Genomic DNA, 22,213 nt, shown 5'->3' on the forward strand with positions numbered 1-22,213 from the left:
CCAGGTTAAAGTTGACAACAAACAGACTGACAAATTAACAAACACATAGCACAAAAACAATATGCCACGGCATAAAAGCAATTTCATCTAATTTATAACTTGTTATCACCATAGTTGTAAAATAAATACAGACTTCCTAGTCCGAAATGAGATATTTTCATATGTTATTTAGGTCTCCGTCGAAATAGATGTGTAGCTTTCCGGAAAACAAGGTCCGGGAACCTGCCTACAAAGTTACTTAGTCATCACAACGTTTCAACATGGCGGCGACCAGAAGAGTGTTTAGCCCCATAGTGGGTAAGGTTACGTCGCTTGACTTTGTAACGTCGAAAATAAGAGTAATTTGTACTGATGTACTCTATAGTCATTTTCTTTCATACACCATGTATGCAACATATTAAGAAGAAGACACACTTTACGTTATATGTCTTCAGTTACCAGTAATAATGTTTGACCTACAGCAGACGCCGGTCAAACTTATCTTGCATGACCTATAAAACTCAAAATATTTAGCAACGTATTTGGTAATCTTTCAAAATGGCGAGGCATTCTTACGTTGTACACGTGGTCGATCTTTTATTTGCAAGTTCTTGTTGAACGGTGATACATAGAAATTCTGAGTGAAATACGATATAGCCTGTTATGCACATACAAAATGTAGTCCGAACGAAGAAGCAGCCACCGAGTTTGACCATTTCCATGTATCTGAGATTGTATTTTCATTTCTTTGTCGTCGACTGAAAAATACAAGAAAAAATAATGAAGTAAAAGAAAATTGCGCATAGATTGTCAGATGTCTTCCGACTAAGTCAGCTTACGATATATTTTCATACGAGACTGCATTACTGAGTTTTGTTAGCACGGTATACATACCTTGTAAGCGGAAGGTAAACATCAATGTACGCGAAATTTATGTACCAGACTCAATGAGCAGACTCTTTTTGCCGTGTGATTAAATAGATCTAACATATATTGGGCCCATCCAGCACTCTGTATTATATTTTGTTAAACTCTACTGTAAACTGAAAGTAATCTGTCCAGAAAGCTTATCAATATCTGTGGAAATATTTAAATTCTAAGTCATAAAGCTAATAACGATTTCTTACGAATTTTTAGAAAATGCAAAATAACTGTCCATGAATTTGATATCCACAAAATGAAAATAATTTTGTTATCTATCAGGAAACAGAATATTCTATTGGTTACATTTTCTCACCTTTCTTTGATATCAGCTGAAGTTTTCTCTCTGTTAATTTACTTGCTCAACAATTACGTAGTTACATCTTCTGTAAGACACACATTTTCAAATGATATAAAGTGAATACAACACATGTGACTTTCTTATACAAATATAAATAAATTAAGAGTTTTTGTACCTTAAGGGTACCACCAAGCACTGTGGGAGAAATTGATATTTTCCCGAAAATACTATGAAGTCATTGATGAAAAAAATTAGGGAAAATATCAAAATCTTATATTTTCATGGTAAAACCCTATATTTCACTGGGAAAAATGTCAAAAAATAAAACATTTCACTTTCAATAAATATGATAACTTCCAATGGTTGTGGATAAATTGAGATTCGTTGTTCTTACAGTTGCTGCCAGAGTTGGTATAAGACATTGTTACACCGGAACAAGAAATAATTTGGCAATCAACAAAAACACAAAAGTCATATGTCAAGGATTTACAGGGAAACAGGTAAGAATTATAAATACATATGTCAGTATTGTAAAATGAATAAACTTTCATTTGACGAATATGTTCATTGCAAAAATATGAGTACAAACTTAAGTCTCGATTTCAAATAGAACGAAGGTTTAGGTTTACAGTGTACATTCTTTTATCAGTATATAATGTGAAAGTACAGGTGCACATAATTATCTATTTCTATGCCAATCATAATTAACATACCAAAGTTGATATTTGGACACTAGAGAATTTTCACTATTGTCAGTAAGATGTAAGTAAAAGATATCACACCATGTCATCTTGACCTGAAAGGTCAGAGTTATACAGTGAAAGTGATAGAAATGGTAAAGGAAAACTATTGAAAAGAATGCTTTACATTGAGTCTTAGAGAATTAGGAAAAAAAATCCATTAAAAAATCCTTCTTTGGATTAAGTTTTAAACCATAGAATTTTGATATAAAATCTGTGGTTATAATAAAAACAAATGTAAAGGGTTAAAACAATGTACTGGTCATGTTGGAAACAACAGATAAACATACAATTCTGTAAAATTGAAGACAACCACAAAATCTGAACACATGATGACAATTTTCTTATGATATAATTCAATTATTCTATATAGTGTGAGTTCTTCAGTGTCCAAATGTAAGACACCAAGGTTTGGTATGTGTTCTATGATTATTCAATACAGTATCTTTGGTTTTGAGAATGAGTCAAAATTCAGTCATTGGTACATCAAACATGAATCTATCTTTACAATTTGTACTAAATGTGGTGATTTTGATATTGTACTAATAAGTAATGAAGTCTGAACATAGTCAACAAACTAAAGCTGACTTACCACAGATTTTGTGTGTTAATAAACATGTTCATGATTATGTTGGTGACAAATTTAATGTATTATATTGTGGGTATGTGTTACAGATATCAATTATATTTTGTCGGAAAATTCTGTTTGAAAAGAAAGAAGATAAATTGATAAAGATTTTTAAACTAGGTCACAACAGGCGAAATAAAATTGCACCAATTTGTTTTCTGGTTTCGTAATATGTTTGATGACATATTTTTTTCAGAAATAAACCTCAAGACCTCTTGTTCACAGTAACACCAAGAAATAGTCCTTTGTTTAACATGGCCTTGCAGTATAGTTTGGAAATGGTTGAGGTCTAGTTAAACTATACAGGCCCAATGGACCACATGTATCAGATAATGCCAAACAAATTTGCCTTTTAATCAGTATTATAGCGATCAAATGGTTACAGTTATCCAGTACATTCATTTCTTTCCGGTTGTTTTTTAGGGTACTTTTCACAGTCAGCAAGCTATAGAATATGGGACACAAATGGTTGGTGGTGTGTCACCTGGTAAAGGAGGCCAAACCCATCTAGGTTTACCAGTGTTTAACACAACAAAAGAGGTAAGAATCTTTGACATGTGCTGTACAGTTTATATAGTACAGTAAAACAAGGATTAGTTTAGGTACAAACTAAGCAATATTGTTAGAATAGAGACTACTTTGCTAGAGTAATGTCAGAATTAGTTCCTTTATTAAATGGTACATTGTATAACTTCTTCATGTTGGGTAATAATGTTTTGTAACAATTCCTTTTAATGTTCTGATTTATTGTTTTATTAAATCCAGAAGAAAGGAAAGTACATGTGTAATTTTCTTTTACAGGCAATGGAAGCAACAAATGCGGATGCGACAGTTGTGTATGTACCTCCTAGAATGGCTGGTCAGGCCCTGGTGGAGGCTATAGATGCTGAGGTACCTTTAATCGTCTGTATTACAGAGGGAATCCCACAACAGGACATGGTCCGAGTAAAACACAAGCTCCTACGCCAAAATAAATCTAGACTCATTGGTCCTAACTGTCCCGGAATCATTAAACCTGGCGAGTGTAAAATTGGAATCATGCCAGGTCACATTCATCAAAAAGGAAGAATAGGTTAGTGACACTTCATTGGAAGTTTTTTACCTTAGGAAAATTTTCACAATTTACATGCATACTTAATATTATGCAATCAATAGTCCAGTATATGTATAACATGATAGGTCATTCAAACTATCGATGATTGTACTATACATAATCTGTTACTGAAACTACTGGTCCAAATAATATTAGTTTAAGAAAGATCAAAGGCTTTTGTTCTCCGATTAGGACTATACCAGTACCTCCTTTTCATCTGCCTGAATCTAATAAATGCACAAGGTTCAGTACGTATTAGGCTGTTTCAGTCAAACAAAGAGGACATTACAAGGCTTTCTAGTTCATATGGAGATTTATGAAACGAGTACAATGTACCAAGCCTCTGATAAGGTAAATTAAGAATTTCACATGAGCTTCGTAAATCACATACCGTTATAAAACGGAAATGAATGTTTAATTCATTTTATCACATTTATTTGTGTAAAAGGAAACTTTGCATACTGTGTTTTAGGTATTGTGTCACGTTCGGGGACTCTAACATATGAGGCCGTGCACCAGACAACACAAGCTGGACTCGGACAAACTCTATGTGTGGGTATTGGTGGTGATCCATTCAATGGCACAAATTTCATTGACTGCCTTCAGGTCTTCCTTAACTGTCCAGACACAGAAGGTAGGTGCCTTAAGTTTAATTGTATTTGATATAGGCATTAGAGGCTGATCTGATCCTCTCACACTTAATATATTGAGGATTTATGTGCTCTCCATCTCCTGTTTGCAATAAAATCTAATCAAAGAACAAACCTCAATAATCCTTGAACCATTTCTAAGACAAACATGTCACTGAAATTTTAGAACTGTCTATGACTTTGCATAGGTCATATTCTTTTACTATTTCCTTCTTATCAAGAGCTTTTCATGGGTTATTTCCCTTCACTAATGCTTTCTTATCCAGGTATTGTGCTGATTGGTGAGATTGGTGGTCAGGCAGAAGAAAAGGCAGCTGAATATCTGAAAAACTTTAACACTGTAAGTACAGTTTAAAGAATTATGTCAGGTATAATTGTATAGATTTATGTTTGGAATCATTGTATAGATTTGTGTCTGGTATCATTGTGTAGATTTATGTCAGGTATCAGTGTATAGATTTATGTCAGGTATCATTGTATAGATTTATGTCTGGAATCATTGTATAGATTTATGTCTGGTATCATTGTATAGATTTATGTCAGGTATCAGTGTATAGATTTATGTCAGGTATCATTGTATAGATTTATGTCTAGATTTATGTATCATTGTATAGATTTATGTCAGGTATCATTGTATAGATTTATGTCAGGTATCATTGTATAGATTTATGTCAGGTATCATTGTATAGATTTATGTCAGGCATCAGTGTATAGATTTATGTCAGGTATAATTGTATAGATTTATGTCAGGTATCATTGTATAGATTTATGTCAGGTATAATTGTATAGATTTATGTCAGGCATCAGTGTATAGATTTATGTCAGGTATCATTGTGTAGATTTATGTCAGGCATCAGTGTATAGATTTATGTCAGGTATAATTGTATAGATTTATGTCAGGTATCATTGTATAGATTTATGTCAGGTATCATTGTATAGATTTATGTCAGGTATCATTTTATAGATTTATGTCAGGTATCATTGTATAGATTTATGTCAGGTATCATTGTATAGATTTATGTCAGGTATCATTGTATAGATTTATGTCAGGTATAATTGTATAGATTTATGTCTGATATTATTGTATAGATTTATGTCTGATATTATTGTATAGATTTATGTCAGGTATCATTGTATAGATTTATGTCAGGTATCAGTGTATAGATTTATGTCAGGTATCATTGTATAGATTTATGTCAGGTATCATTGTATAGATTTATGTCAGGTATCATTGTATAGATTTATGTCTGATATTATTGTATAGATTTATGTCAGGTATCATTGTATAGATTTATGTCAGGTATCAGTGTATAGATTTATGTCAGGTATCATTGTATAGATTTATGTCAGGTATCAGTGTATAGATTTATGTCAGGTATCAGTGTATAGATTTATGTCAGGTATCATTTTATAGATTTATGTCTGATATTATTGTATAGATTTATGTCTGATATTATTGTATAGATTTATGTCTGATATTATTGTATAGATTTATGTCAGGTATCATTGTATAGATTTATGTCAGGTATCATTGTATAGATTTATGTCAGGTATCAGTGTATAGATTTATGTCAGGTATCATTGTATAGATTTATGTCAGGTATCAGTGTATAGATTTATGTCAGGTATCAGTGTATAGATTTATGTCAGGTATCAGTGTATAGATTTATGTCAGGTATAATTGTATAGATTTATGTCAGGTATCATTGTATAGATTTATGTCAGGTATCATTGTATAGATTTATGTCTGATATTGTATAGATTTATGTCAGATATTATTGTATAGATTTATTATTGTATAGATTTATGTCTGATATTATTGTATAGATTTATGTCAGGTATGTTATTGTATAGATTTATGTCAGGTATCATTGTATAGATTTATGTCAGGTATCATTGTATAGATTTATGTCAGGTATCATTGTATAGATTTATGTGTATCATTGTATAGATTTATGTCATATCATTGTATAGATTTATGTCTATCATTGTATAGATTTAGGTATTATTGTTATAGACCTATTTATGTCAGGTATCATTGTATGATTTATGTCAGGACCTATCATATCATGATTGTATAGATTTATGTCAGGTATCAGTGTATAGATTTATGTCAGGTATCAGTGTATAGATTTATGTCAGGTATCAGTGTATAGATTTATGTCAGGTATCATTGTATAGATTTATGTCAGGACCTATCAGACCTATCACTAATTATACAGACCTATCACTAAGTGTATGATTGTTACAGGGACCTATCACTAAGTGTCTATGATTGTTACAGGGACCTATCACTAAGTGTCTTTGATTGTTACAGGGACCTATTAAGTGTCTATGATTGTTACAGGGACCTATCACTAAGTGTCTATGATTGTTACAGGGACCTATCACTAAGTGTCTGATTGTTACAGGGACCTATCACTAAGTGTCTATGATTGTACAGGGACCTATCACTAAGTGTCTATGATTGTTACAGGGACCTATCACTAAGTGATGATTGTTACAGGGACCTATCACTAAGTGTCGATGATTGTTACAGGGACCTATCACTAAGTGTCGATGATTGTTATAGGGACCTATCACTAAGTGTCTATGATTGTTACAGGGACCTATCACTAAGTGTCTATGATTGTTACAGGGACCTATCACTTTGATTGTTACAGGGACCTATCACCAAGTGTCTATGATTGTTACAGGGACCTATCACTAAGTGTCTATGATTATTACAGGGACCTATCACTAAATGTCTGATTGTTACAGGGACCTATCACTAAGTGTCTATGATTGTTACAGGGACCTATCACTAAGTGTCTATGATTGTTACAGGGACCTATCACTAAGTGTCTATGATTGTTACAGGGACCTATCACTAAGTGTCTATGATTGTTACAGGGACCTATCACTAAGTGTCTATGATTGTTACAGGGACCTATCACTAAGTGTCTTTGATTGTTACAGGGACCTATCACTAAATGATTATTGTCTAATGATTGTTACAGGGACCTATCACTAAGTGTCTATGATTGTTACAGGGACCTATCACTAAGTGTCTATGATTGTTACAGGGACCTATCACTAAGTGTCTATGATTGTTACAGGGACCTATCACTAAGTGTCTAAGATTGTTACAGGGACCTATCACTAAGTGTCTATGATTGTTACAGGGACCTATCACTAAGTGTCTACTGATTGTTGATTATTACAGGGACCTATCACTAAGTGTCTGATTGTTACAGGGACCTATCACTAAGTGTCTTTGATTGTTACAGGGACCTATCACTAAGTGTCTATGATTGTTACAGGGACCTATCACTAAGTGTCTGATTGTTACAGGGACCTATCACTAAGTGTCTATGATTGTTACAGGGACCTATCACTAAGTGTCTATGATTATTACAGGGACCTATCACTAAGTGTCTATGTTTTTTACAGTGACCTATCACTAAGTGTCTATGATTGTTACAGGGACCTATCACTAAGTGTCTATGATTGTTACAGGGACCTATCACTAAGTGTCTGATTGTTACAGGGACCTATCACCAAGTGTCTATGATTGTTACAGGGACCTATCACTAAGTGTCTATGATTATTACAGGGACCTATCACTAAATGTCTATGATTGTTACAGGGACCTATCACTAAGTGTCTATGATTGTTACAGGGACCTATCACTAAGTGTCTATGATTGTTACAGGGACCTATCACTAAGTGTCTATGATTGTTACAGGGACCTATCACTAAGTGTCTATGATTGTTACAGGGACCTATCACTAAGTGTCTATGATTGTTACAGGGACCTATCACTAAGTGTCTATGATTATTACAGGGACCTATCACTAAGTGTCTGTTGATTTGATTGTTACAGGGACCTATCACTAAGTGTCTTTGATTGTTACAGGGACCTATCACTAAGTGTCTATGATTGTTACAGGGACCTATCACTAAGTGTCTTTGATTGTAACAGGGACCTATCACTAAGTGTCTATGATTGTTACAGGGACCTATCACTAAGTGTCTATGATTGTTACAGGGACCTATCACTAAGTGTCTATGATTGTTACAGGGACCTATCACTAAGTGTCTATGATTGTTACAGGGACCTATCACTAAGTGTCTGATTGTTACAGGGACCTATCACTAAGTGTCTTTGATTGTTACAGGGACCTATCACTAAGTGTCTATGATTGTTACAGGGACCTATCACTAAGTGTCTATGATTGTTACAGGGACCTATCACTAAGTGTCTATGATTGTTACAGGGACCTATCACTAAGTGTCTATGATTGTTACAGGGACCTATCACCAAGTGTCTATGATTGTTACAAGGACCTATCACTAAGTGTCTATGATTGTTAATTGTTACAGGGACCTATCACTAAGTGTCTATGATTGTTACAGGGACCTATCACTAAGTGTCTGATTGTTACAGGGACCTATCACTAAGTGTCTGTGATTGTTACAGGGACCTATCACTAAGTGTCTATGATTGTTACAGGGACCTATCACTAAGTGTCTATGATTGTTACAGGGACCTATCACTAAGTGTCTATGATTGTTACAGGGACCTATCACTAAGTGTCTATGCTTGTTACAGGGACCTATCACTAAGTGTCTATGATTGTTACAGGGACCTATCACTAAGTGTCTATGATTGTTACAGGGACCTATCACTAAGTGTCTATGATTGTTACAGGGACCTATCACTAAGTGTCTATGATTGTTACAGGGACCTATCACTAAGTGTCTATGATTGTTACAGGGACCTATCACTAAGTGTCTGATTGTTACAGGGACCTATCACTAAGTGTCTTTGATTGTTACAGGGACCTATCGCTAAGTGTCTTTGATTGTTACAGGGACCTATCACCAAGTGTCTATGATTGTTACAGGGACCTATCACTAAGTGTCTATGATTGTTACAGGGACCTATCACTAAGTGTCTATGATTGTTACAGGGACCTATCACTAAGTGTCTATGCTTGTTACAGGGACCTATCACTAAGTGTCTATGATTGTTACAGGGACCTATCACTAAATGTCTTTGAGTGTTACAGGAACCTATCACTAAGTGTCTATGATTATTACAGGGACCTATCACTAAGTGTCTATGATTGTTACAGGGACCTATCACTAAGTGTCTATGATTATTACAGGGACCTATCACTAAGTGTCTGATTGTTACAGGGACCTATCACTAAGTGTCTTTGATTGTTACAGGGACCTATCGCTAAGTGTCTATGATTGTTACAGGGACCTATCACTAAGTGTCTATGATTGTTACAGGGACCTATCACTAAGTGTCTATGATTGTTACAGGGACCTATCACTGAGTGTCTATGATTGTTACAGGGACCTATCACTAAATGTCTTTGAGTGTTACAGGAACCTATCACTAAGTGTCTGATTGTTACAGGGACCTATCACTAAATGTCTTTGATTGTTACAGGGACCTATCACTAAGTGTCTATGATTGTTACAGGGACCTATCACTAAATGTCTTTGATTGTTACAGGGACCTAATGCGAAGCCAGTTGTATCCTTTATTGCTGGTTTGACCGCCCCACCAGGACGTCGTATGGGCCATGCTGGGGCTATCATTGCCGGAGGTAAGGGTGGTGCAGAGGAGAAAATAGAGTCCCTAAAATCTGCAGGTGTTCACGTCAGCATGTCTCCAGCTCAACTAGGCACCACAATGCTTCAGGTAAGTAAAGAATGGAGCTGACAATTTGTATAGTAGTGTATGATATATATCAGTATTATTTCTGTAATACATAGTTTATGTAGTTTCTGTTTGGTTGCATTAACTTACCATGTACTTGCTAATTAAAATTATTCATTTATTTGTCGTAAAATGCACCTATTATAGTAAAGTCATCTTACATTTAGGAAAATGAGGCGAAACAACGTAGATTATACATTAACACTTTACAAAGCTAAGGACTAATAATGATACAGATAATCTTTGTTTTTTTATTTGTTTTTTTAATCAAGAAGACGTTATGTGATTGAGTATTTAATAATGTTTTAGACTTTAGTTTTCATAGAATACATATTTAGTAGGTTTATGTACCAAATTTGGATTTATTAATGATTAAGACGGATAACTGACAGTTGGTAAACATATATATAAATTAATTTCGTTTTATGCAGGCTATGAAAAAAAAACAGTAATTAGTTGTAAGTCTTTGGTGAGTTTAGTTTGTTTCGTTCCATATCTGCATTCGTTAGAACCTGTTACATGTTTGTTGTAAAGAGTTGGTGTTCCCTGCCTTTTCCATCCCCACCTTTGCTTGTTTTCTTGTAGTATTATATAGTTTATGTCAAGTGCATTTCTAGTGCTAGTAAAAAGCTGTTAAGTAAAGGTTCATATACTCAATAAGATGTTCTCCTATCTGTAATAGAATCCACTGTTGGTGATGGACTTGCGGTATCTGAATCTTCTTTGCTTGCGATAGTCTGTGAACTAAGACTGATATCTGAAACAGACCCTATACATATGCTTGACATACATAAGTCTTTAGAATATTTCATTGCTTCTGAAAATGTATTGCATCAGTTGTCAGGACACTTTGTCATTTATGAAGTCATGCATTTTTTATTCAGTTAAAATTGACATCAATCTTCAAGTCAACAGGAACATTTTGTTGCTGGCAATTCAACTTTTACTCCAAAACAGATTAATATAAACCAAACTAGAAACTTGTTCAATGATTTGATATTTTTTGGATTTTGAGTGTTGGATTGTTTTCTTTATTATGTATAGTTAATAATTTTTTATATATTTTGGGCTGAAAAGTGGTGCCTAGTAAACTGTTCATATTGTTTGGTTTCTTTAATATACATATCAAACATTTTTTGTCATATTTTGTAAAGATGTATTTCATGTTCCATGTAATCAAAGAATGAATAGAATTTTACTGGCAATACTGAAAGTATAGATAGCTAAAAGATGTGTTTTCTGTTTTTGTATATTTGACTGAAATATGGCTGAGGTTGGCCTGTGTGTCAGAATACATTAGGTATTATATTCTCTTCAGGCTCCTGAAATATGTTCTGATCACTACAAAACCATAGAGTACATCTGAATCTTCTGAAATTATGTTCTGATTGTCCAGCATGACAACTGGCATTGTGTGTTAGTATATCTTGGAATGACAATGCATACCAGTGTTATGGTAGCCATAACTCTAGATTTTTGTGTTTGACCTTTATAAAAAATGAGATACCAAAGAGATCCGACACACACTTTTACTTTATCTTTACATTTTTTTTTGTATTGGTCCTTAAAGTTGGATGTTTTTCTATCTCTTCTCTTGTTTTTGCTATTTATTAACACTGAAATTAAAAAAAAATTGCTCTTGAAGAGCAATAAGAAACTTTCATTTTCGCAATCCAAGATGGCTGCCTGCCAGCCATTTTGTTTTTCTGATCAATTCCACAAAGTCAGAAGGGCTCAACAAGGGACCAAGGGGAACTTACATAATAAATAAAAGAAAGATCCATCAGCTACTTCTGAAGAAATTGTAATAAAAAAATTTCATTTACAAAATCCATTCATTTTTTGCTGATTAATCTCAAAATCAAAGGACACAACTAAGGACCAAAGAGAAACTACTTATGAAATTTTATTAAAGATCCATCCAGTACTTTTCACGAAAAAGCTATAACAATATCTCATTGGCGGCCTGTCTGATATTTTGTTTTTCGAAGCAGTGTCAAAATGAAGAGGGTACATTATAAGGTACCAAGGGAATATACCTATGAGATTTGAGAAAGATCCATTCTATTTTTCTCAAGAAAGAGCAACATCAATCTTTTCTAAGTAGAATCAAAGATAACTGTCTGTCAACAATTTTGTTTTTGTGATCAGTTCTAAAATCAAAGGCACAACAAGCTAAAGGGATGAAGGGGCACCTATTTATGAAATCTTGAGAAAGATCCATTTAGTACTAATAGTTAAAACAAACTTTAATATTCAAAATCCAAGATGGCCACCTGTTATCCTGTTTGTTTTTTCCAATCAATCCGTGTCGTCAATCTTGTTTTTTTTATCAGACTCAAAATTTTGTACAGCTAAGGCCCCAGGTGAATCTGCATATGAAATTCAAGAATGATCCTTTATTAATGCTAAATCTTTCAAAAGTTTCTTGTCATGTAAATCTCTAATATTGTTGGAGTAGATACAGTCTGTGGAAAGAATAAGTTGTGAACCAGTCCACCAGAAGTAGGACACTGTGACCTATATTATGATTTTAGAAAGAACAGCATTTTAGACTCATTTTTGTACCTTTATGGTACTTTGGATCATCAAAATTTGTCTATTGGTACATCAAGGATACATTCCTGGAATGGTTGTGAAAGGGTATGGGGCTATCCAACCACCTTGGTTTTCCACTGAATACTCTGGTTTCCACTTACAGTAAGAATCCCTCATGTCTAAACAGGCCAACAAGAGTGATAAATATCTGTTTTAGAAACCTGTTTTACAATTACTGTAAAATCAGTCAATTTATGAAAAATGGAAAATTATGAACCTTCTGACCTTTTGTAATTGCAATGAATGAGAAAATACAAGCATTATGACCATTATCAACCACAATAATTGATGTAGGATCTGTGACAGTTGTCTGATGGTACATGTTGGGAAGGCTGTGTGTCACATAACAGGAGTAGGTAACTTTGATGATATTTTGGAATATTTTTTTACCTGCTACATGCATGTTAACAGTGGTACAAAACAGTAACCTAAGCTAACATTTTGTGTTAATATGAAATTAATATAACTGTGTTGCAAGCTTAAGTTGATGCATAAAAAAGCAATTTCTTTTTGTTTATTACTATTTTCATTTTCAATAGTGTAAGAGCCTGGGAGATCTAACAGACTTGTGTTGTCTTTAGCCCAGCTTGGTATCATGTTTGGAACGTATAAGAAACCATGTTGGCATTAGCAGTCTCTTGTCTATACATTTCTTTCCCCTTGCTCAACATTATCTAAACCCTATTTCATGGTAATTTGTATAAAATAATTAAAAATTATTCCATGGTTGTTTGTATGAATGTTTTCTAAACCCCATATAAAAATGGGTTATATAAATGTTTTCTAAAATTTACCTGAGGGTAGTTTGTGTAAACAATACTTAAAACCTATTCCATGGTAATTTGTGGAAACATTACCCAAAACCTCGCTATTTCATGGTAGTTTGTATTTATTTCATGGCATTTCTTTTTCTATGAAATTATTATCTTCAACCCATTTACATATACATGTATTTGCAAATTGTATGTGATGTGAATATAAGACATCAGTTAGCATAATGATGTAGTAACTTTGCCACTGCCCACAGACATGAATGAGCAGGAAATAATGCAGCCTTAGTGACATCTTCCGATAGTGAATTTATAGAGAAAATGCTTCAAGAAGAAGTGAGTCAGAGAGAAAGCAAAGAACCTGAAGACATTATTAACTGTGTTTGAGGGCCTCCATGGAAAAGAAAAATTGTCAGATTCTAAAAGCATATTTATAAATCAAAAATATAGACTAACAACAATGAACATTTAATACATATAGGATATTTAATAGTGTCTTCAGTAATAATAAATATATTTCACTCGTGTGGCTAATATTTTTGCTCGTGAAAGATACCAAAATATTAGCCACATGAGGGAAATATATTTGTTAGCCTACCATCATCAGATGGTGGGGTATTCAAATCGCCCTGCCGTCTGTGGTCCGTCGTCCGTCCGTCCGTAAACAATTCTTGTTAACGCTATTTCTGGAAAAGTAGTGGATGAATCTTTCTCAAATTTCATATGCAGGTTCCCCTTGGTCCCTAGTTGTGCATTGTACCTTTTTTGAACTGATTCGCATTCGAGATGGCCGACAGGTGGCCATCTTGGATTTTGGAAGTAAAAGTTTGTTACCGCTATTTCTGGAAAAGTACTGGATGGATCTTTCTCAAATTTCATATGCAGGTTCCCCTTGGTCCCTAGTTGTGCATTGTACCTTTTTTGGCCTGATTCGAATTCAAGATGGCCAACAGGTGGCCATCTGGGATTTTGGAAGTAAAAGTTTGTTACCGCTATTTCTGAGAAAGTACTGGATGGATCTTTCTCAAATTCCATATGCAGTTTCCCCTTGGTCCTTAGTTGTGCACTGTACCTTTTTTTGACTGATTCGAATTCAAGATGGCCGACAGGTGGCCATCTTGGATTTTGGATGTAAAAGTTTGTTACCGCTATTTCTTGGAAAGTACTGGATGGATCTTTCTCAAATTCCATATGCAGTTTCCCCTTGGTCCTTAGTTGTGCACTGTACCTTTTTTTGACTGATTTGAATTCAAGATGGCCGACAGGTGGCCATCTTGGATTTTGGATGTAAAAGTTTGTTACCGCTATTTCTTGGAAAGTACTGGATGGATCTTTCCCAAATTTCATATGTAGGTTCCCCTTGGTCCCTAGTTGTGCATTGTACCTTTTTTGGATTGATTCGAATTCAAGATGGCCGACAGGCAGCCATCTTGGATTTTGAGAGTAAAATTTTGTTACTGCTATATCTGAGGAAGTACTGGATGGATCCTTCTGATATTTCATAGATATTGGTTTCCCTTGGTCCCTAGTTGTGCATTGTACCTTTTTTGGACTGATTTGAAATCAAGGTGGCCCACAGGCAGCCATCTTGGATGTCGACAGTAATACAGCACAAGCATATTGTCCATTATCCACCTGTAACTGACTGCTATCTAATAATACTTTGGGATCTTTTTCAAATGATATTTGCTAATAGGTGCTTAATAAAAATATCTTGTGCCATCATTGAGTACATTCAATGAAGACCAGTTCATGAACATTTACAACACCTGTAACAAGCAAAAAAAAATAAACAAATCTTCAAGAACTGAAAACAGATCCTCAAATGGTGGGTGCCAAGATCCCTCTGGGATCTCTTGTTATCACTCTTAGATATTCTGTTTATTACATTTTCATCGCAAAAATAAACCAAAACAATGGCAAACTTATGATAACTATAAAATGGGTAAGTTGACCATGCTTTTTCCAGACACTACTCACTGATTTTACAACGATGTTGTGCGCGGCAAAAACAGTCCATTGTATGAAAAATCAGTAAAAATATACAGACCCATAAATAAATCATAATGAATGTTTATTTGGGTTTGGACATGGATTTTGTAATTTATTGATGTCACTTATACACAATAAAATGGTTTAAACGTTAACTGAAAAAAATAAAAACAATGTTTGATAAATTCTTCTGCGCATGAAAAAGTATGGTGCCATCCTAGTCGCTGTCACTATCAATGACACGGATTTTTTTAAAATGCCTTGGTCCACTGATAACATAGTTAGAGTTACTGGCTTGCATCGTCTGCTGACTGCCATGAAAATGGAAATTTATGGTGGAGTTGAAGGTTGTGTTCCCAGTAAAAAAGTTAAAAGGGGAAAAAAGTAGTTCTGTCTGGAATTGGAGTAGATTTGTTTCGGGCTCTCTGATTGGTCAATCCTCAAAGTGATATTTCTAGTGAAAAATATCAAAAAAGTGATGTTATTCTTGCCTATATTTCACTGCTAACAATGTAATAAAGAACTGCCTTTCATGTGACCTATACTTATATTTTTTTTTGTACTGGAAGAATATTACATATCATGATCTCCACTAAAATTATACTTTTAATGATATGGATAAAGAGGTCAAAGAGGTCTGCATCTATAAACTACTCAAGTTAACTCAGTAGAAATGGCTATAAGACTGTGATAGTCTGAAGTCTAGTTCTCATCACTCAGAAGTTTTATAAACCTGATTGGACTATTTATATCAACTTTCTATATGTTTTGACCAAAACTGAAAGAAATACACAGAGTAAAATATAATGGTTAATTTTATTGTCTTATTCAATTTTTAAAATCAAGCTTTAGAACTCGGGAAGGAAAACCTATATATTATGTTTTTTAATTAATAGGTCTTGCGGAATAAAGTGCCTGTAACTTTATGATGTATAATGTAGAAAATTACTGGTATCATCTGTCAGCTTTTTCTTTGAGCAGCATTTTCAAGACAAATAAAAAGTATAAGGTCCTGCTATTTTTGCAAACAAGTACATTTCCCCAATAAACCCTCAGGATGAGGTGCGATATATATTGCCCTCCACGTGTGAATAATGAACTAGTTTTAAGCTAACAGCGCTCCTTGTCAGTACATCAAATTGTTTTGTGCAGTTTATAAGCTTTTTATCAATTTAGAGTTTGAAGTAGTATTTTGTTAACCTTTTATTTATAGTTTTGGAGATGTTTTATGGTAAGCTATTCAGGATGGTTGTAGGATTTTATTTACATGTTATTTGTTCTAAAATCAGTGATTATACAAGATAATTTTTAAAACTGGTTAAAACTGGTCGGAAGCCACCATGAAATCATGCTTGACTTGTGACATTGGAAAATAGCATAATTGAGGTTATAGGGTGAAATATCTAAGATCTAAGAGACAGTTGATGACTTTTTGTTGACAATTCAAATGAAGGCTGGGCTAGCATCTGATTTTGACATGATCTTCAATGCTAATTCTCTTTGTTTTAATAAATTGTCTCAAGGTCCTAAATAAAAATGAATACACAATGCACTAAAAGCTTTGTGTGTACATAGCGTATACATAATGTGCCACATCATCTGCATACACACACTATACAGTAGCTAGTGTACAACTGTGTGATAGAATCACAGTTGCCTGATATTGTGAATTGAAAAGTAAATGGAAAACTCAGATAGTTATGACAAAATAGCGATCACTTGCATATTAGAATTGATCGCTGATTATAAAAAACATTTTTAATTAGACAATTTTCGAAACAACACTTGACCCTGCATGGATAAGTTTTTCTGTTTTATAGTTTCACACTTCTTAGAGTGATGAGTGATGTGATTTGAGCAACAAAAAATACTTTAATATGGGTATCGGTATTTATGTTACAGGTCTGGATTCATATTGGCCAGGTCTCCCAAGTAACAAACAAAAATCTTTAGATTTACCTGAGAATATGTTTTTGTTTACAAAATGATAGAAAAAAGAGAGTAATACTGAAGTAATGACATTAAAATTTCCTGTCTGATAGTCTGATATATTGTATATATAATGAGTGTCTCTACAAAAAGGCTGGGCGCCTTGTAAACCATTCACTTTTTAATCATTTGTGTATTTAACTATTCAGTTGTATCTGATAGATCAAAGTGTCCAACTTATATATCTACATCTCAATTATGAAATATTTAGTTGTTCTCTCATATACTTAGAAAATAAATAAACCCTATTCCACATTTATCTATAAGCAATTCTAAAATTTATCTGTGTTATAGGACCATACAACATGCACACAGATGTGCGATAGCTTATTTTGTCCAGCTCTCCTTTCATGTGCACATCATGCAGACATCGTTCACACATCTTGTGACGTTGTGTGATCCAACAACAGTATATATTGTTAGAAAATAAATGACTTCACAGCCTGCTAATTGTTTAAATTCACCCTTGAAATTACAAATGGAATTAAAAGTACCATTTCTAACAGATTGCACATTTACAAAGATAGTTGTTTGCTTAATAAGATTATTCACAGAGCTTAGTTTCCACATGATCTGTCTTTAAACAGGTAGAGGGAAACACAACAGTAAAATAAGAAAGTGTAAATTTCAGTCATACTATTTAGTGGCTAGGACAAGGGTATATGGAAGGAAAATAGTTGAAAGGTTTAATATTGTACTGGTAGATGGTTAAGTAAATAAAAAAGCAACATTTTTACAAACTTCAAGCACTTGTGACCTTTTCCATGGAAAAAATGGTGGTACATCTAAAGGAACGGGCGTGCATATTAGTTGAGATATGGTATATGAAAAAAGTTATACACACAGAGAATTAAATGAATGTGTTTAGAATGAATGCATATAAGATTTTTTTTAAGATTCAAATCGCACTATGTCTGTTGTCTGTCAGTCAGTAAACAATTTTTGTTATCACTATATCTTGAGAAGTAGATCTTTCTCAAATTTCATATGTAGGTTCCCCTGGGTCCCTTGTTTTACCCATTTGATTTTGGGACTGATCAGAAAATCAAAATGGCTGACAGGCAGCCGTCATGGATTTTTTCAATTAAGTTTGTTATCGTTATTTCTTGATAAGTATGGATGGATCTTTCTCAAATGTTATATGTAGGTTCCCTTTGGTCTCTTGTTGTGCTCATCAAATTTTGGAACTGATCAGTAAAACAAAATGGCCTACAGGTGGCCATCTTGGATTTTGACTATGCAAGTTTGTTATCGCTATTTCTTGAGAACTGCAGCATAGATCTTTCTCAGATTTCATGTGTATGTTTCTCTTGATCCCTGTTTGATTTTGGTACTGACAAGATAAAGAAAATAGCCTACAGACAGTCATCTTGGATTTTGACTTTGAAAGATTGCTATCACTATTTCTTAAGTACTGAATGGATCTCTCTCAAATTTCATACAGATGTTTCCTTTGGTCTCTATTTGTGCCTGTTTGATTTTGGGACTGATCAGAAAAAGCAAAATGGCCTTCATACAACCATTTCGGATTTGGCAGGTAAAGATCCCCCCTCCCCACAAAGGGATGTTCAAATTTTTAATCATAATGAGCAAAAACAGAGAAGAGAAGAGAAAAGAAAGGAAAAGATCAAGCTTTGAAAGAGCAAATAAAGATCAAACAATGGTGGGCGCCAAGATCCCTTTGGGATCTCTTGTTGCTCTTAAGACTTCTTCTTTAAATGACCTTTGTGTGATATGTGTTAATTCTTAAACTATAACAAAAAAAACAAACTTTTAAAACTTTTAATAAATGTTAAGTTATTCAATGTGATGTGGTGGAGACACATTCATATTTATATATTCATTCACAGGTATGTTTTAATATGGCGCAGATTTATATTGTTTGTCAGATTTTGTCTCAAAGAGCATAATGCCTACTTCTAGAGTTACAGGAGATACAAAAGAAAACACACTCCGCTATAAACAGCTGTATGAAATGCTGTTATGGTCGGTCCACAACTAATTATGCACCCTTTTGCATTGTTTCTATTGAATATTCTGTACTTTAGTATTAGGAACAATTAAAGATAAACATATACACAAAAAAAAAGTAAAAAATAATTACCCATCATCAGTATGATTCTCAATGTCACGGTTGACGCTGCAGCAATGTGGCTCTGCAAGCCAGCTGGAACCATTTGGATGTGTGTCTTACATCCATGAAACACATTATTTGTCAGAATTTCAGTATTAGTGTAAATTGCCCAACAGTTCATCGTCATCTGAATTTGTTTCAACCTCACCGAATCCATCCTCAGCCATTATACACAGGTGTATTCGTTAATTGACAAAGGGCTTATCTGCATTGTCAATTATGATTGATGTTCAAGTGGATGACAGAAGTGACAATATTTCGTTGTTCACACAAAAACTCTTTTACTACATAAACTTCTTATTTGTTGCATCTTTGAACGTTTCAAAAACATTCTATGTAGTGCAGTAATTTATTTTCAGGAAAAACAAGCGCCAGTTGAGGTGTTCCCCTGAACAAGATAGAATCACTACATACACAAAAATCTTGTACCAAATGTCACATGAATCTTGAAGTTTTCATAACCTTATGAAATTTTTTTTCTGGTATGCATGTTATGGGTGGCAGAGCAAATGTCAATATAAGCAAATGAAAGCATCCCCAGAACACTGGAGACTGAAGCTAAAATGAGAATGTGATAATACTATATAGAGTTTTCAATTACTACAGGGATCTCTAAAATTACAAGCCTTGACAAACTCTCTTTGTCAAATCTAAAATAAATTACAATGTACTAAAATATTCCATTGGTTTTAAGGTAATGCAAAAAATAGAGAGAGATTTCAGGCCTTCCTACCTGAATAACACCGAGGTAATGCAAAAAGATAATTTACTGTTTCACTCGCTGAATAATCATATTGGTATCAATTGTGTTTATTTGATGTATATGAATATGTTGATAAGTCTATATGATTCCTGCTTTTTAGATCACAGGTGTTAAATGTTTTAAAAATAGAGAGAGATTTCAGGCCTTCCTACCTGAATAACACCGAGGTAATGCAAAAAGATAATTTACTGTTTCACTTGCTGAATAATCATATTGGTATCAATTGTGTTTATTCGATGTATATGAATATGTTGATAAGTCTATATGATTCCTGCTTTTTAGATCACAGGTGTTAAATGTTTTAAAAATAGAGAGAGATTTCAGGCCTTCCTACCTGAATAACACCGAGTTCCTTTTGATGTCATGGATCCTGTTAGTTAGTCTATATTGTCAGTGTCATTGATCTGCAAAAGACAGGCTTATCAGAAAGGAAAGCCATATGTTTCCTTTAGTATGCCATAATGAATAATTCCCCCCTCCCCCCGAAAAAAAACATTTTTTTTACAAGCATTTTAATCTATAGGTTCAGGTCATTATAAAAGGATGTTTCATTTCAGATCATTCAGTATCCAAAGAAAACAGTGGCACACAATTCAGAAATGAGATATATTTGGTTTAAAAGTGAAATTCTAAATTCAGAATATGTATATGATAGATATTCTATTTCATCTAATATTGTCTGTATCATAAATGACCACAGCACTTGTTTTAACATCAACATGATTAAGTTCCGGAATCTTGATATATCAACTTTTTTTTTCTTTTTATAATGGATATATTTGAAACATTCCTTTGATCACATCTAGTCAGTACTTTTCTTTAGCAATATGCATAAGTGTAGTTTTCACCTATTTCATTCTGAAGGAAGAACTGTTAAAAAAAACATGGTTAATAGTGATATTATGGAAAAGAATGATTTTAAAAATGAATAATATAATCAGGTTTACCATCCCTTTTGTTTCTGTTAATCACTAATAATTTCTTTTCTTCATTCCAGGCAATGGGACTGACCGAGGAATCCTAGTGTACAGAGGTGCCAATGATACAATTAGACAGAAAATTAGCAATGGTTTGATTGTCAGTTTTGTAAATTTTATTTTAAATTTATCCTGTGAGGAAGTTTCAAATGACTAAGGACACCGGCCTGTGATGTACCTGTTCCTGATTGGTTTGATTGTGTGACAGGTAAATTTGCCACTAATATTGAAAACAGTCGACATGTGACGTTGATATATATGCTATTAAAGTTATCCAGATGAAAAACTTGTGGTTTGTGTTGTTTTAAAGTTAGCATGGTACGTTTATTTACCATTTTGTCACGCTATTTTTGGTGTGAGTGTACTAAGATTATAGTTCAGACAAAAAAGTTGGTAAATTCTCTACCATCTTTTACACTACATATGCAATGCTAGTATGCTCCACACTTGTCATTTGTCTGATGAAGGTGACCTGTAGTCATTGAAATGTCACCCTTAAATTATATTCTATGTACAACAAGAGGCCTGTATTGTTCACCTTGCTCCTGCAGCCTGGCAGTGCTATACATGCCTATAGGTTGTGCATTTCAAATATTTCAAGATTAAAGCTCAGTCACTTAACCTCATTGATGGGGCAAGACCAATTGGTAAATTCTTAGACCATTACTCTTCTGCTGCCTAAGTTTATATGATTGTTGGGTTTTTGGATCTCAACTATGTCAAAATTATGACCCAGAAATCAAGTCCCTATGTGTATGCCATACCCAAGGGTCAATTCTTACATCATGATCTTGACGCCCATCATAACAATAAATAGTTATGGGGTGGTGATCTCAACTGTTTCAAGATAATACCAAGAAGCAAAGTCTTGCAGGGTGGGGACACACTTCAGGGCTGATTTTTACATCATGATTGAGTGTATCTCTTGATGCATAGCAATGCAATATATTGTTCTAGGG

At 33.9% G+C, this 22,213-nt stretch overlaps 1 protein-coding gene across 2 annotated transcripts; it reads left to right on the forward strand.

Annotated features, from left to right (window-relative positions):
- The first annotated feature begins 233 nt into the window (after positions 1 to 233).
- LOC132545345 (succinate--CoA ligase [ADP/GDP-forming] subunit alpha, mitochondrial-like) lies at positions 234 to 21,540 on the forward strand. Of its 2 annotated transcripts, none has more exons than XM_060209022.1 (9): positions 234 to 297; positions 1,598 to 1,701; positions 2,993 to 3,109; positions 3,371 to 3,641; positions 4,135 to 4,296; positions 4,579 to 4,652; positions 9,825 to 10,013; positions 10,463 to 10,500; positions 21,275 to 21,540. In XM_060209022.1, the coding sequence occupies exons 1-8, from the start codon at positions 261 to 263 to the stop codon at positions 10,481 to 10,483; spliced, it is 975 nt and encodes a 324-aa protein (XP_060065005.1). In that variant the 5' UTR covers positions 234 to 260; the 3' UTR covers positions 10,484 to 10,500; positions 21,275 to 21,540. The 2 variants fall into 2 exon arrangements, with proteins under 2 accessions (XP_060065005.1, XP_060065006.1); XM_060209023.1 differs by having other exon boundaries at positions 10,463 to 10,489.
- The last annotated feature ends 673 nt before the right edge of the window (positions 21,541 to 22,213 follow it).

Source organism: Ylistrum balloti, unplaced genomic scaffold (assembly GCF_031769215.1).
Source record: "Ylistrum balloti isolate Yb309-2 unplaced genomic scaffold, AGI_CSIRO_Ybal_v1 Utg369840, whole genome shotgun sequence".
Taxonomy (NCBI): domain Eukaryota; kingdom Metazoa; phylum Mollusca; class Bivalvia; order Pectinida; family Pectinidae; genus Ylistrum; species Ylistrum balloti.